General features: G+C 47.0%; 1 protein-coding gene across 1 annotated transcript in view; it reads left to right on the top strand.

Moving 5' to 3' along the window:
* Positions 1-2,797: 2,797 nt before the first annotated feature.
* Positions 2,798-13,741, top strand: part of LOC146753048 (maestro heat-like repeat-containing protein family member 7) — a 36,993-nt gene continuing 26,049 nt past the window's right edge. The window contains exon 1 of the mRNA XM_085531076.1: positions 2,798-2,827. Coding sequence (XP_085387202.1) covers positions 2,798-2,827 — 30 coding nt within the window. The remainder of the gene's footprint in view (positions 2,828-13,741) is intronic.

Here is a 13,741-nt window from a genome sequence, read left to right as displayed (position 1 = left end):
CAGCCAACCCCCTTATCTACAGCATGAGAAACCAGGAAGTCAAGGTTGCAGTGAGAAAAGCGATGACCAAATGTGTTTCAAAAACACTGAACTGCCGCTCTTTTGGAATTCATGACTTGTAGTCTCACTCGAATTTGTAGGAGGGAGGCAAGGTTCTTTTATATGTGTATACCCAGCATGAGATTAAGAAGCAACGGTTCAAATGTTGGTCCAACCCGTTTATTAAAGTCCTAGCTGTTTTTAGTGAGATGGGGAAGGGAAGGTAGGCAATAGGAAAAGTAGGAAATATAAGCAAGGAGTCTTTGTGGGAAGGAAGAGGGAGATAGTCACCACCATGGATCCAGCGAGGTTTGTAGTTCATTGATCTTCATTAGTAGTGGGTTGTCAGGTGTTGTTGTTTCACTGGTGATGATAGTGATCATGATGATGAGCATGACAAGGACGAGGACGACTAATTTCCAATGGTAGCACCAACTTATTTATAAGTCCAAAGTGGTCAAGTCAGCTCTCTCTTTTGAGTGACAGCTCAAATCCAAAGTAGTTGAGCCAGCTCTCCTTGGAGTAGAAAATTCTGGCTTTGGGATCTCAGCAGAAACTTCTTTGTTCCAATCTTCCGGGCCTTGCCAGCAGATAAGAGGGAGCAGGGATGCCCATCTGCATCCTGTTTTTCACAGGACACGATGGTAGCATTCCCCAATTTTCCCATACCAAGCTGGAGCTATTTAGTCCCAGGCCAGATCTTCTGCCTGTAAACACTCCTGTGCACTCTCTTCTGGAAGCAAACAGCTATGAAGGAAGGTGCTATCAGATGCCTACAGGGTGATGCTGATTGTCACACAGTAGCACACATCACTTGCCTCCTCCATAAATCAGTGAGAGTCTTATCACTAAAAAACACCTCAGGAAGCAAGCTTTGAGCCAGAAAACAAAGAAGGGTTCTAACACTTGCAATGCAGCTTTTTTACTGAATCATACTCTCTTTTACTGTTTGTTTGTTTTGTGCTATTTTTTATGTGTAAGTTATTCTTCTTATTATTATTATTTTAAATACCATAATATTTTTCACTAAAACCTCATTATTAAAACCAGTTCTTATTCAGCTTGTACCTTTTTATTGTAGCCCAGACACACTGCAAATAATGAACCAGGCTCTCTGTGAACCGTAACAGACGTGCAGTGACTCTGTCTGTCCTCCTTCTTTTGTTGGGGTTGGATGTTCTCAGAAACCCACAATCCAGCAGGAAGCACACGGCTGCTCATCAAACTGTGTGGTGACTTCAGCCTGCAACAGTTGACGGGCCATCCCTGGGCTCCTGGCTGGGGTCTGTGTTTTCAGGCTCACATCTGTCAGTGCCTCTGACAGGCCAGCAGCAGCAGCTGGTTTGCATGTTGGCTGTCAGGTCCCCTCTTCATCATTTCCTGTGAGACCCTGCACAGGACAAGTTCTTTGATACGGTTTATCACGTCAGAAGTTTCCAGGCTTCATAGAATCATAGGATCATAGAACTACCCAGGTTGGAAAAGACCTTGAAGATCATCAAGTCCAACCACAGCCTAACCATAGTGCCCCAACTCTAACAACCCTCTGCTAAATCATATCTCTGTGCACCACATCCAAACGGCTCTTGAACACATCCAGAGACGATGACTCAACCACCACCCTTGGGAGCCTATTCCCGTGTTTAACTACCCTTTCTGTAAAGTGTTTTCTAATGTCCAACCTGAACTTATCCTGGCACAACTTGAGGCCATTTCCCCTCATCCTGTCACTTGTCACCAGTAAGAAGAGACTTGCCTCACTCTCACTGTAAGAATCCATCAGATACTGGAAGAGAGCGACAATATCTCCCCTCAGCCTCCTTTTCCCCAGACTAAACAGCCCCAGCTTCCTCAGCCTCTCCTCGTAGGGATGATTTTCCAATCCCTTCACAAGCCTCGTTGCCGCTCTCTGGAGCTGCTCCAGTACTTCCATGTCATTTTTGTACTGAGGTGCCCAGAAGTGAACACAGTACTCGAGGTGTAACCTCACCAATGCCGAGTACAGGGGTAGGATGACTTCCCTAGTCCTGCTCACCCCACCATTCCTGATCCAAGCCAGGATGCCATTGGCCCTCTTGGCCACTTGGGCACACTGCTGGCTCATATTCAGCCAACTGTCCATCAGCACACCAAGGTCCCTTTCCATCAGGTAGCTTTCCAGCCACACCTCCCCAAGTCTATATGGTTGCCTGGGGTTGTTGTGACCAAAATGCAGGACCCAACAACTGGTCCCATTGAAGCTCACGCCATTAATCTTGACCCATAGATCCAGCCTATCCAGGTCCCTCTGTAATGCCCTTCTCCCCTCAGGCAAATCAACACTCCCTTCCAACTTGGTATCCTCTACAAACTTACTGAGGGTGCACACAATCCCCTCATCCAGATCATCAGTGAAGAAATATAGAAGATATACAAAATAGCTTCCAAAACCCAAAGATGAACTCAGAGCTGAATATGTACAAAACTTAATTTTGTCAGCTGCAAATTTTATCATGATATAAACCAAGGTCAAACAGCATAGCAAAATAAATACCCTAATCCAGAATCCAGAGTTGACAAATAATGCAGCAGGGAAAGGAAGCAGCAAGCAAGGAGCTGTGCACTGAAGCTTTATGAGAAGGCTCAGCAAGCTCCACAAATAAGGGAACAATCAGCATCATTGCCAGCAGTTCTCCAGCTCCCACGAAGCCCTGTGTTATCTCACTCTGAATAGATGTGCTGTTATCTCAACCCTTGGAGACTCACATCAGGCACCAAAATGACGGTGGTGGTTGAACCCAGCAGGCGGGTCAGCTGCACACAGTGCTCTGTGCACTGCCCCATTCCCAGTGCGATGGGGAGGAGAACTGGGAAAAAAAGTACAACCTGTGTGTTGTAACAAAGCAATTTACTAAGAGAGATAAAAGGAGAGGAGTAATAGTTATCACTATATATCTGTTGATATGGAATTGTATGTAACAATTGATGCACAAGCACTTGCTCAGCACCACCAGACTGATGCCCAGCTGGGCCCTGGGCAGTCAAGAGAGTGAGATGAACTCCCAACACTTTCAACACTCCTTCTGCTTGCTGTCAGATGGTACGCAACATCCCTTCAGCCACTATCAGTCAGCTGTCCTCACTGTTCCCTCCCACTTCCTTGAGCCCTCTACTGACCATGGCCTTGGCTCTGTACAATGCTGCTTAGCAGCAGCTGTAAACACCACAGTGTTATCAACGTTTTTTTTCACCTAGAACCAAAAAACTGCACCATAGCAGGCAGTCTGAAGAAAAAAATTCCATCCCAGATGTAACTCATATTCCTGCTTTTCCTCCTCCTCTTGTTCTTCCTTATCAGGAGGCAAGGAACACAATCTGCCGCTCTTCTTTTTGAAACCTTTCCATCAGTATTCAGGTGGCTCCTCTGCCATCCCCAGGCAGAGCTCAGTGCACTCTCACAGACGGCAGCAGCCATTTCTAATTGTCCTTGGCCATCCGTCATAAAGAATTGATATCTGCTCTGCTACAGTTCATAGGTGAGAACCATCCCACCACGTCCCTGAGAGACAAACAAGACACTAGGCCTGCAAAGGCACAGAGATTTGGAGTTCGCTGAGTGAATGTTTGTGGTCCTCTCATTAGTGTAAAGATTCTTCAGAAAGCATCCCCTTCCAGAAGCATGTTTTGATTTAGCCTGGCTGGGCCTTGCATTTACACCGTGGTACTGATGTTCAGGGCCTTGCTCAGAAGCAGCAGCCTGCATGAAAGGAAATGCTCTGTGGTTTTCTCTTGTGTTGTCCCGTTTATTTCCCATGCTTCCTGCACTGGTCTACAGGCACTATAGGGCAGCAGCAGGTTGGGGTTACCCCCAGAGGGTACACAGTAAGATTTAGGACGAGGTATTGGCAATAAGACCTTCACTGAGGAATCCTCACACAATCCTATAGAACAACTCAGAGGCTTTCCCTGCAATCTCCAAGAGCAACAACATCCCTCAGCCCTTCTCTGTCACATCCAATTCCCCTCCCTTCCCACTTCGGACCTGGTTTAAAGCCCTTTAATCAATCAGTGCAGGAGCATTTCAGATGGGGTCATGGAGGAGGCAGACTGCCATTCTTGGGGTGGCCATTTTCCCAGGAGGGCATGGTGGGAGGGCTTGTCCCGTCTGGTTCCACCAACACTTGTATCCACACAGCAGAAGGCTGTGCCCTCTGTGTCCCACTTGAACTCTGCATGGAGCTTACAGTTGGCAGTGACATGGCTGAGAAGCTCTGGGCATGGATTAAGGGATAGGGAAGTAATGTTCCTTCCTAACTTCCTCCCTGCATACCTTAGCAACTTCCTTGTAATCTCCCCAAGTATCCTGTCCCTTCTTCCAGAGGGCGTAGATTCTCTTTTTCTTCCTGAGTCTCAACAATTGTTCCCAGTTCATCTGCACTGGTCTTCTTCACCTATGGCTCGCCTTATGGCATTGAGAGACAGCCTGATCTTGTGCCTTTAAGATTTCCATCTTGAGGCGTGTCCAGGCTTCCTGGACCCCTTTACCCATAAGGAGCGACTCCCAAGGGACCTGTGCTACAAGTGTCCTGAACAGGTCAAAGTCCGCCCTCTAGAAGTTCAGGATAGTAGTTTTGCTAGTCACCCTTCTGACATCTCCAAGAATAGAGAATTCTACCATTTCATGGTTGCTCTGCCCAAGACAGTCCCCAACCTTCTCAACTCCTACCAGTCCTTCACTGTTAGTGAAGAGCAGGTCTAGCAAGGAACCACCCCTGCGTAAGGAAGCTGTCTTGCATGCAATCTATAAACCTCTTGGACTGATTCCTCTGCTATTTATTATATTCCCAGCATATATCAGAGAAGTTGTAGTCTCCCAAGAAAATGAGTGCTGGCAATCTTGCGACTTCAGTAAGCTGCTCATAGAATGCCTCACCCATCAATTAGGCGGTCTATAAGAAACCTTTAGCAAGATGTCACACTTACAGGCCTTTCCCCTGATCCTTACAAACATGCACTTCATTCTGAAGCCCAAGCTCTTCAACATCAAAACTCTCTTTAATATAAGGGGCCACACCACCACCCTTCCTTCCTCCTCTATCCCTTCTGAAGAGCTTGTAACCATCCATCATAGCACTCCAGTCATTGCAGTGGTCCCACCATGGGTCAGTAATAGCAACTAGGTTATGGTTTGTCAGATGCAGAGTTGCTTCCAGCTCCTCCTGCTTGTTGACCAAGCTGCGTGCGTTGGTGTAGACGCACTTCAGCTGAGGCATCTGCCTCTCTCCCAGCTCAAACAGCATTTCCCTAGGCTTCTCTCTGGTAAGCCCTGTTTTGTCCCCTCCCCCATCGTAGCTAGTTTAAAGCTCTTTCGATAAGCCCCGCTACCTTCTGTGCTAGGATTCATTTCCCCCTTTGAGACAGTTGGGTTCCTTTCATGGATAACAGACCACAGGCCAAGTAAACTGTCCTGTGATCAAAGAACCCAAAGTTTCTGGCTCAGTATCAACCTCTGAGACAATTGTTCATTGCTTTGCTTTCCAAGCCTGCTCCATGTCCCTCACTGACCCTGAAGGTATAGAACAAAAAAATCACTTGATCTCCCACTTTGTGAACTAAATGGCCTAAATTCCTGAAATCTCTTTTTATAGTTTGTAGTCTTATCTAAGAAATTTCATCACTGCCCACCTAAACTATGAGTAGTGGAAAATAATCAGTGGACCTAACCAGCATGGGGAGTTTCCTCATTATGTCCCTGACCTGAAGCCAAGAAGGCAGCAGACTTCCTGAAAACTCGGGTCCAGTCTGCAAATGGCGCCCTCTATTCCTCTGAGAAGGGAGTCACCCACCATGGCCACCCTTCTTTCTTTCATGGCAGAGAAAGTCACAAGGCTTGGTAGTGACTGCCTTGCATTAGGCTCTCTCCTAGGCAGATCCTCCATTGCCTCCCCATTCTTATCTCCTTCAGATTTCAGAGTGTCAAACCTGTTGCTTAGATGGATCAGGGGTTGAGGGCTAGGCAGGCATGGGGGGGCTCCTGTGATGTTGAGTTGGGACTCTCTTCCAACCCTCCTCATCAGTCAGGTCTGTCCGACTGTGACAGGGCATGGAGTCAACAACTTTTCTGGGGGTATCTGCCTGGCAGCCTTCCCTCGGGGATGCCAGCAAGTCACTCCACCAGCCCATCTCCCGATCACACACCCTGATGGTGAATTGTGAGTAAAACCTTGAGTAAAGTGAGAGTTCACCTAGAGAAAAGTATGAGTAGAAACCTGGATTGACGTGAGGGTAAACCCAGAGAAAAACCAGGATCCCATCCATCATCATGCTCAGCCTCTAAGAGGAACATTTTCCAGTGTTGCTGTGTAAAAATATAGGTTCCTCACATCTAACCTATGTCTCCCCTTTTTAATTTAAATCCGTTTCTATTTGTCCTGTTATCATCGGACCATCCCATCCTTATTCTAGTGTTAGGCATCTCATCCTCAGATGGAAACCCTGGGGCTGAATTGGGATCAGATTTTCAAAGAACCACGGGAGTTGCAAGTTCACCTAGCTGAGTTCAGATGTGCACAGTGAGGTGTCTGTGTGTGAGTTCCTCATCTGAATCCTTGGTTTTTATTCCACAGTGACTGCACTGCTTATACACAGACTCTCAGTGATGCCCAAGCTGCCTTGGGTGATCCTAGTTTTGTGCTAGTGCTTGTAAACTGTGACGGAAAATCTATGAGATAGACACCTCCTTCTGGAGCATCAGCTGAGGGCCAGAAGGGAGGAATTCTTGGCCATCCTAAATACCACCTCAGCCGCGTGCTTAGGGCACCCATTGTGTCTTTTGCACCTGACCCCATGGAGTACGTAGTGATATTCAGCTTATCAAAAGGATGAGCTCAGAACAGAAGAGGCAGATCTTCCTCTCTGCTCCATCTGTGGCATAGACTGGATTTCAAGGCATTGCAAAGATACGGCACATCTACGTTCTTGCACTGATGACAATTTAGTATGCTCTGGGCTCGCATTTCAATGGCATCTAATAAATCTAGGGTCATACCAGTTGACAGGAAGCTGGCAAATGTTGTCTTATCGTAAGGAAGAGCAAGAAAGATTACAAGGGGAACTATGGACCTCTCAGTCTCACACCAGTGCTTGATAAAATTATGGAGAAAATGATGGTGGGAGTTATGGAAAAACACCTGAAGTACAATTCTGTGATTGGTCACAGACAACACAGTATTCCGAGGGGATGGTCCTATTTAATTTCAAGTCTTTTTATGACACCTTTATCCATTGAGCTAAACAAGGGAAGGCAGTTGATGTAATCCTTGAGGATTACAGTAGAGCTTTTGATACTATTTCTCCAGCACCCTTCTGGACAGAAATTCCTGCATACAGCTAGACAGAAACAGAACGTGGTGTGTTGTAATACAAGAAGAATTTTACAGAGCAGCAGCCATGGATTGAGATAAGGAGTTCACAGAGCAGCAGCTGCGGAGCAGGATAAACAGCATGAGAACAAAGGACATCTCTAGGAAAAGAATGAATGGCTCGTGGCTTTGAAGGGGGGTTATAGGGTTGTTATTGCAGTAGCTTTCCTCCAATTAGCGTGTGTGATTTTTGGACGCCCTTGTCTGTCTCCTATAAAAGCATGGCTTTTCGAGCAGTAAATTGATGCAGCTATACGTAACCATATTGGTGTTTGTCTGTTTGTCCCAGCACGCTGACATTTTGCCTTTCAGGTTCACCAGCAGTGGTGGGTGAGCAGTTGGCCAGCAGTTCAAAGAATTATAGTCAGTGGGTTCCATTGGGCTGGTAGATGGTCACTGTCAGAGTTCCCCAGGGTTCCATTTTAGGGCCAGTTTCCTTTCATGTTTATGCAGATGACTTGAATGCAGGACTAGAAGATGTTCTGAGCAAGTTTGCTGGTGAGACCAGATGAGGAGGTGCTGTTGCCTCCACTGAGGTTGGAGAGGACTTGCAGAGAGATGTGGACAAGTAAGAGAAGTGGGTACCAGTTGGTACTAATCACCAAATGCCTAAAATATAACAAGTGCCTGATTGTGTATCTGGGTATGGGCAACACTCGACATACACACTGGACTGGATATGGGACACATAAGAGAGGTCTGACTGAAAAGGATTGGGGGTCCTGCACAACATCAAATTGAACGTGTTTCAGCAGTGTGCCCAGGCAGCCAGGAAGGCCAACAGTCCCCTGGAGTGCATAAAGCAATTTATTGCCAGCTGGGTGAGGGAAAAGGTTGACCCTCTTTGCTCTGCATTGCTACAGCCTCACCTGGAGCACTGGGTGCACTTCTGGGCACCGCATAACATAAAGGACATAAAACTATGGGAGAGTGTGCACTGGAGGGCATTGGAACTGAGAGATGTGAAGTTCAGAGTTTCACTGGGATTGACTGCTTGTTCAGACGGGGCCCTTCTCACATCCTACATCCTGCAATGAGACACAGGGCACATGTGGGATAGGAACTTAACAGCATCCTTGCACCACATGCAGAGCCTGGGATCTTCCGTTCCTATGTCTTTCACTTAACATCATATAGACTTCCAACTCACTGCCACAGGAAGTGACTTGAGCCAACATGAGAGACAGGATCTCCCTACTTCTGGTCTTGCAATCAGGGCTTGACCTGTCTGCTTCGTAAGGCAAAGGAGAGGTTTCTTAGCATGCCAGTGCCTTTGCCTGCCTGTAGTCATGGCTTACAATTATCTGCTCTAACTAGTGCTTTGGGAAGCTTACTTGGTAATGGCCCTCAGTGGGCCCATTAGTACTCCAAGAAACTTCACCATTAGTTCTGACTTTGTCTTGTTAAACACTTTGTACAAACTTCTCTCTGCACTGGAGGTTGATGGACTCAGCAGCAAATGTGCCCTGGGACCATTCTAACCTAAAGAGCATCTTGTGCCTTGTGCCTTCCTGTTATCTATTTCAGGTTATCAGAACTTATTCAGCAAAATGGAGAGATATCTGGAGAGAGCTTAAAGTGAAAGAATCCAGCAGACATTTACTGTTTATTTGTTTATAGTTTTGTTTAAATAAGGTATGAATGCAGCACTGTAAAACTATTTGTGAACATCTGAGCTGAACCAGAGGAATCCCAGCTCCTTTGTTTCTGTGGGGAGCTGCATCCCATTTCAGCCCCAGGATTTCTAACTGGGGATGAGTTACCTGCATTGTCTTCTCTGGATCACTGCCCTGCACAGGGGAAGTCCAACCTTCCTTATCCTTGTCTGGGTGCAATTTTTGATTCATCAAACACTCTCTAGTAGGATTCATCTCATGTTAAAAATTTACTGGTGGATAATGGAGCAGGTTTCAAAGAACAGTTACGATACTGCTGCCTTTCAGGAGCTGATGGCCATGATGACACAGGGACATCTAAGGGGAGATGAGTGGGAAGGATAAAAATGACATCATCTGCTGCTCAGCTGGGACACGCTCCTGGGACACAGGGAGCTCATAAAAGTAGATGGTGCTGTAGAGAGACAGCTGTGCCCAGGAGCAGCTCTTGTGCACAGCACAGCCTGCAGGTGACAGAAACAGAAGAGAGAATATGGAGAGAGCTTACAGCATGTGTGCGGTGTGAGTGGGCTGTGAGATCACTGCAGGAATATTGCTCACAGACCATGACACAGTAAGACCCTTGCAGTAGGTAATGCAGCTGCTATTCATAGAGGGTTAACTAAATCTGGGACATCCCATAGAAGACATGGCTGCAAGCAGTGCATGTTTCTTTACTGTGGAAAATGACTTCGGCTCCAGCTGAGAGCACAGCCCTGAGGGCTGCGTGTCCCAGCACGGCTGCAGGCTGTGCAGCCGGGGCTGCAGGCGGGTGCCCAGGGCTGTCCTGCAGAGCAGGGTCCCTGCTGTGCCCCAGGGGCTGTGTGCCGGGTATGGGACTCTGCCGCCTGCCAGGCTCAGCACTCAGCCTGCCCGGGGAGCTGCCCAGGGCGCTGCGGGGAGACGTGTGGGGGGAAGGAGCCCCCCAGCAGGGCTTGTGCTGCCACAGCTGCTGCCTGAGGCAGGGGATCACAGCTCCACTGCACAACTGAATGTTTCTGAGGTTGCTTTGCCAGAGGAGAGCCAAGGCAGGGGGTTTCAATTTCCTGTTCTGGGGGAACGCAGAAAGGATTGGAGGCAGAAATGTAAAAGGGGCTGTCACATCTCTGAGAATTTTTCTTCACTCAATTGCTTGTTTTGAGAACAGTCACACATGATGTGCTCTCAGTCTCTCATTTCCTGAAGGACGGAACCAAATGAAAATATCATCATTTTCAGTAGAAATGAATAATTCACTTAACCTGCAAACAGGCAGTTATTTAGAATTCACACTGAGTGGCACAGAGACTGTTTTTGGGGCTCTAAGAGCAGTTGGGTTAAAGAAATGAGACATGAAGCACATGAAAATATCCAGGGAGGTGGGATAAGAAAAGAAGAGGAAGGTTAGAGCTCCATATGCTGCTTCTGCTTAAGGAATGCTGAAATACATGAAATTAAATGCAAGTAATGGTGCTAAATGTACACTGTTGTAGGAGAATGAAAATATTTTATATTATTGTAGGAGAAGAGTCTCTGAGAATTGTCTGGACTTGTCATTATCTTCTGCACTCTGAGCAGGACTCCAAGCCCAGGAACAACAGCAGATGCCCAACAGCAGCTCCATCAGCGAGTTCCTCCTGCTGCCGTTGGCAGACACGCGGCAGCTGCAGCTCCTGCACTTCTGGCTCTTCCTGGGCATCTACCTGGCTGCCCTCCTGGGCAACGGCCTCATCAGCACAGCCGTAGCCTGCGACCGCCGCCTGCACACCCCCATGTACTTCTTCCTCCTCAACCTGGCCCTCCTCGACCTGGGCTGCATCTCCACCACTCTCCCCAGAGTCATGGCCAACGCCCTCTGGGACACCAGGGCCATCTCCTACACAGGATGTGCTGCACAGCTCTTTTTCTTCCTCCTGTTCATGTCAGCAGAGTATTCCCTTCTCACCATCATGTCCTATGACCGCTACGTTACCATCTGCAAGCCCCTGCACTACGGGACCTTGATGGACAGCAGAGCTTGTGCCACCATGGCAGCAGCTGCCTGGGGCACTGGGGTTCTCAATTCCCTGCTGCACACTGCCAGTACGTTTTCACTGCCTCTCTGCCAAGGCAATGTTGTCAACCAGTTTTTCTGTGAAATCCCCCAGATCCTCAAGCTCTCCTGCTCAGCCTCCTACCTCAGGGAAATTGTGCTTCTCATTTTTAGTGTCAGTTTAGCCTTTGGGTGTTTTGCTTTCAAAGTTGTGTCCTATGTGCAGATCTTCATGGCTGTGCTGAGGATGCCCTCTGAGCAGGGACGGCACAAAGCCTTCTCCACGTGCCTCCCTCACCTGGCCGTGGTCTCCCTATTTGTCAGCACTGGCGTTTTTGCCAACCTGAAGCCCCCCTCCATTTCCTCCCCACAGCTGGATCTGACAGTGGCACTTCTGTATGCAGTGGTTCCTCCAACACTGAACCCTATTATCTACAGCATGAGGAACAGAGAGATCAAGCATGCTCTCAGGAAGGTGTTGCAATATGCACTATTCCAGCTTTGATGAAGTGCACATCTTCCTCACACAACACCCAGTTCTTCACACAACAACCCATGGTTCTTCATGTTTTATTCTTTTTGGTTTTTTTTTTTTTATTTTTTGTAATACTATAATCTGCAAATAAGTTGCGATTTATTGCACTACTTCTTTCCTACCTAATTTCCATTTTCTTACTCCAGGAGCTCAGGTAAACATGGAACCATATTGCCTGAATAGGTTAAGAGAAAAATAAAAAGCTTTAATAATAGACTTTTCCTTAGCTCTTCTCTCTTTTTACCTTGTCTGTCTCATGGGGAGGTACAGCCACAGACAGCAGCACAACGTGCTGTTTTCAGTCCTGCTCTATTTATACTGCCTCAGTGCCCTCAAGCCCTCTCATTTGTGCAGGCATGAAGGTCTTGTGTTTCTCACAACAGTCCTGTTGTCTCTACAGCAGCACTCCGGCACAGCAGTCAGTAGCCAGCAATATGATCAGCTTTGTCATGGAGTTATCTAGATCAGTCTGTAACCATGACAGGGGGGGCAGTAGACCTGTGGTCCACCTGGGCCCAAACAAATGGAATGGGGTAGGGAGATGGGAGCTGGGCTCAAGGAAACAATCATAGCAGCGGCAACGACCTAAGGAGGAAAACTTTTTTACTAACTGTGATACGTGGAATACCAATAGGAAAAATCACAAAACCATGACATTCCACCCTTAATTGTACATCACTATATCATGCTTAGAAAACATTTCTATACAGAAAGAAACAATAATTAAAATGCACAACACACTTGTCTGTATACATATATATACATGGAATTACTGTCTGCACTCCCCCAACATCACATTCCGTTGTGGTACACATTGAACATCCCCATTTTCTGCATCACCCACCAAGTGCACCCTGGGTAAAAATGGTTCTAAGGAGAGGTTTGCCCTTTCCAGAGTCTGGAAGGACCCGAACAGCTTTTCCCAACATGTTCCTTTACATGCACTGCAGGGACCTTACCTCCCTCAACAGCATGTGGGGAGCTGGATTGGGTAGCACCATCTCTACTGACCAATCCACTTGTGTTAACTAGCCACATTCTTAATTCTTAAATATTCAGCCTCCCTTTGCTTTCAATATGTTTTTTTAACAACCCGTTGTAGCATTCAATCTTACCAGAGGCTTGTGCTTGATAGGGTACATGATAAATCCACTCAATGCCATGTTCTCTGGCCGAGGTATCCAGAAATGAATTTTTGAAATGAGTCTCATTATCAAACTGAATTCTTTCTGGGGTTGCCATGTCACCACAGGATTTGCCTCTCCAGACCCAGGATGGTGTTTTGGATAGTAGCATGGGGTACTGCGTAAGTTTCGAGCCACCCAGTGGTTGCCTCCACTGTGGTAAGCACATAACACTTACCATTGTGAGATCGTGGCAAGGTGATATAATCAACCTGCCATACGTCCCCATATCTATACTTCTGCCATCTCCCTTCCCCCCAGAGAGGTTTCATCCTCTTGGCTTGTTTAATTATGGCACATGTTTCACAGTCATGAATAATCTGCACTATAGCGTCCATAGTTAAGTCCACCCCTCAGTCTCTGGCCCACTTATATGTCGCTTCTCTTCCTTGATGGCCCGAGGTCTCATGGGTCTCATCGAGCTAGAAATAGCTCTCCCATGTTCTGCCAGTCCAAGTCTATTTGAGCCACCTTAATTCTGGCAGATCAATCTACCTGATTGTTATTTTGCTGTTCTTCAGTAGCCCAACTCTTGGGTACATGGGCATCTATATGATGCACATTTATAACCATATTCTTTGTTCGGGCAGCAATGTCCTTCCTAAGTTCAGCAGCCCAAATATATTTACCCCTTTGCTGCCAGTTATTTTGTTCCCACTGCTGTAACCACCCCCATAACACATTCACAGACATCCACGAATTAGTATAAATATAAAGCATTGGCCACCTCTCCTATACAGCAACATCTAAGGCCAGCTGGACAGCCTTTACCTCTGCAAACTGACTTGATTCTCCCTTACCTTCAGTGGCCTCTGCAACCTGTCGTGTAAGGCTGCATACAGCAGCTTTCCATTTGCAAAGCTTCCCTACAATACGACATGATTCATCGGTGAACAGGGCATATTTCTTTTCATTTT

The sequence above is a fragment of the Coturnix japonica genome, unplaced genomic scaffold, assembly GCF_054131305.1.
Source record: "Coturnix japonica strain WE unplaced genomic scaffold, WE-NBRP24 Scf040, whole genome shotgun sequence".
Classification (NCBI taxonomy): domain Eukaryota; kingdom Metazoa; phylum Chordata; class Aves; order Galliformes; family Phasianidae; genus Coturnix; species Coturnix japonica.
Note: the sequence above shows the minus strand (reverse complement) of the source record. Positions and strands in the feature narration are given on the sequence as shown.